The sequence below is a fragment of the Cervus elaphus genome, chromosome 2 (genome assembly GCF_910594005.1).
Source record: "Cervus elaphus chromosome 2, mCerEla1.1, whole genome shotgun sequence".
NCBI lineage: Eukaryota > Metazoa > Chordata > Mammalia > Artiodactyla > Cervidae > Cervus > Cervus elaphus.
The window spans coordinates 23,941,106-23,943,908 of record NC_057816.1 but is presented as its reverse complement, the minus strand read 5'-3'; the positions used below and the strand labels follow the sequence as shown (position 1 = coordinate 23,943,908).

General features: G+C 41.6%; 1 protein-coding gene across 1 annotated transcript; it reads right to left on the bottom strand.

Annotated features, from left to right (window-relative positions):
- Positions 1 to 1,592: 1,592 nt before the first annotated feature.
- On the bottom strand, positions 1,593 to 2,540 carry LOC122705534 (olfactory receptor 6M1-like). The gene has a single exon (XM_043920970.1). It carries the CDS (start codon positions 2,538 to 2,540, stop codon positions 1,593 to 1,595), a length of 948 nt encoding a protein of 315 aa, XP_043776905.1.
- Between the last annotated feature and the right edge of the window lie 263 nt (positions 2,541 to 2,803).

The window sequence follows — 2,803 nt, the reverse complement described above, 5'->3', positions numbered from 1 at the left end:
CCCATCTGTGCAATCCAGTATCCTCTCTCTATTTCAAGTTCTTATTCACTTTTACAAAGTGAAAATCCTTTACTTACATGCTCTGTGTGTTACATTTGCAGGTATCAGGTATTAGGGGTTCTTTGGGGTTCATCATTCATTTGGCCTACTACTAGATATTTGGAAAAAAACCGACAATACAGAGACTAAGCGCCCCCCTCCCCACCCCCGAGCTGGCGAGAGACTTAAAGGGAAGAGAGTATCTGCCTTGTGTTTTTTAAAGGATTTCTAGATCCTGATTCTAGCTCCTTTGCAGACCTTGCTATTTCTTACCTCCTAGGGTTTTATTCGGTATTCTTCTTATTATAGTAAATGCCCATTTTACCTAAGCTCACTTGGTTACTTTTCCCCATTTGTTTTTCCCCAACCAGGTGAATTCTAGGATATTAATTCTTCTATAGATGATGACCACATTGGCCAGTTGCCACAGGCAATCAGTCTAGACTGTCAGTTACTACCCCTGAATAATTGGTTTTCCTTTCAGTCCGTCGCTTCTCAAAGTTTGTTCTCCCTCATCCTGATACTTCTTGGTCTGCAGGTTTTCTAGGTAATGAGGACTGGCAGGGAATGCTCTTATCTCAGAAAAAGTGGATAACTTCCATGTTAACTTGTTTCCTGTCTTAACTTTCTTCCCATTTAATATTTCATGATATAAGGAAGTGCTGAAGTAGGCTGGCGTTCACATATATCTGCACATACATAGTAAAAACCAGTGATGTAGCATGGGGCAAGATGCTCAGTGAACAGTTTTCTCATCTATAAAATGGAGATAAAAATATCTGATTTTCAAGGTTGTTAAGAGGATTAAATGATATATATATATATATATATGTACATTTAAGTATAGTGTACAACACTGAGAAATGTTACTCTTCTTCCTTGTTTTGTTGTTATTTCTCACAATTATTATCTACAATATTTGGCTGAGAGGGATGAAGCCAATAGTCTTGCAAATGATGAAATGCCCAGTAATAAGAATTCACTTTTATTCACATGTGGTGGCATGTCTTAGACTATTTCAGTTAAGCTTATTTTAACAAAAAGGAAAAGCACAAGCTGTATTCCCCACTTTACAGAAGGAAATGAAGGTCAGAGAGGCTGTGTCACCTGCTTAAAAAAACACATTAGAGTCAGGCTTAACATTCAGGTTTTCTGACCCTGGTTAGTATTTTTCTTTAATCAATGATATTCTGCATGTGAGACAGTCCAGTAAAAGAGTTCAGAGCATTTTTCGCCCCCCCCCGGCTGAATTACCTCATTTAGACTTTGACTTTGCATCTGATGTGGCACGAAGTTTTCCATTTCTTCTTATACATCTTTGATTTTATGGTCTTCAAGCATACTTTACTCCACATTGCATCCAAGATTTTAAACTGTCATTTTGCTTTTAGTTTTTTTAAAAATATTTATTTACTTATTAGGCGTTAGGCATGTAGGATCTTTAGTTACAGCATGTGGGATCTAGTTCTCTGACCAGAGATCCAACCTGGGCCCCCTGCAGCCACTGGACCACCAGGCAAGTCCTGAAAGTGTCATTTTTAGGAAACAGGCTTTCAAGGTTTCCTGTACAATGAGGATATAATTTTGTTGACTGCATCTCTCAAAACATCTTTTACAGTTTCATTCCTTAGACTATAAATGAAGGGGTTCAGGAGAGGGGTCACCATTATAGTGAAGACAGCAGTCACTTTATCAAATGCCAGGGACTGATTTTGGCTGGGTCTCACGTACATGAAGATGTTGCTCCCGTAGGCAATAGACACGACAGTAATGTGAGAAGCGCAGGTGGAGAAGGCTTTCTGACGCCCTTGGGCCGAGGGGATGCGCAGGATGGTAGAGATGATGTAGGTGTAGGACACGGTGGTGAACACCAGCGAGGTCAGGAGGATGAGAGAAGACAAAAGGAAGCTTATCATCTCAAGGAGACGAGTGTCTACGCAGGCCGCCTGCAGCAGAGGGGCGATGTCACAGAAGAAGTGATTAATCTCCTTCTGGCAGAAGGGCAGCCTGGACAGCAGAATAACCGGGCAGAGCACGGACAGGAAGGCCCCCACCCAGCAGCCCAGAACCAGCAGGAGGCACACCCTGCTGTTCATGATGGTGGTGTAGCGCAGGGGGTTACAGATGGCCACATAGCGGTCAAAGGACATCACCACCAGCAGGATAAACTCCACTGTCCCCAGGAAGAAGAAGAAGTATGTTTGGCTGATGCAGCCTGCAAGAGATATGGTCTTCCTGTCCTTGAGGAGAAAGGATAACAGTTTGGGGGTAACTGAGGTAGTGTATGAAATGTCCAGCAATGACAAATTACTGAGGAAGAAGTACATTGGGGTTTGGAGGCGATAATCAGCCCATATTAGGGAAATGATGACACCATTTCCTGTTAGAGTGAGCATGTAAGTAAACAAGAGGACCACGAAGAGGAAAATCTGAAGCTTTTGGCGAGCAGGGAAGGCAGTCAGGACAAATTCGGTCACTGTGGTCTGATTCTGCACATCCATTGAGTGCAGAGCAAGGTGGGCAGCATGTCTCTGAAAAAATAATAAAATATAAAGATGAAATTCAACTTAAACTTTCAACTGTCAATATCATTGCTAAGATGCAGTAGAAAAAGATCTGAATGAAGAGTCGAGGGTGATTTGTTTTCCTTCTCTCTGTAACCCCATTAAAGGGAGGATCTTGGATCAATGCCCTGAGTTCTCTAAACTCAGTATTCTCATATTAAAATTTTTGGTTGAATAAAATTATCTTTGTGATTCCATAA

Excerpts from the sequence above, each read along its gene's own strand:
- LOC122705534 (XM_043920970.1), bottom strand. The coding sequence starts at position 2,540 with ATGGATGTGCAGAATCAGACCACAGTGACCGAATTTGTCCTGACTGCC.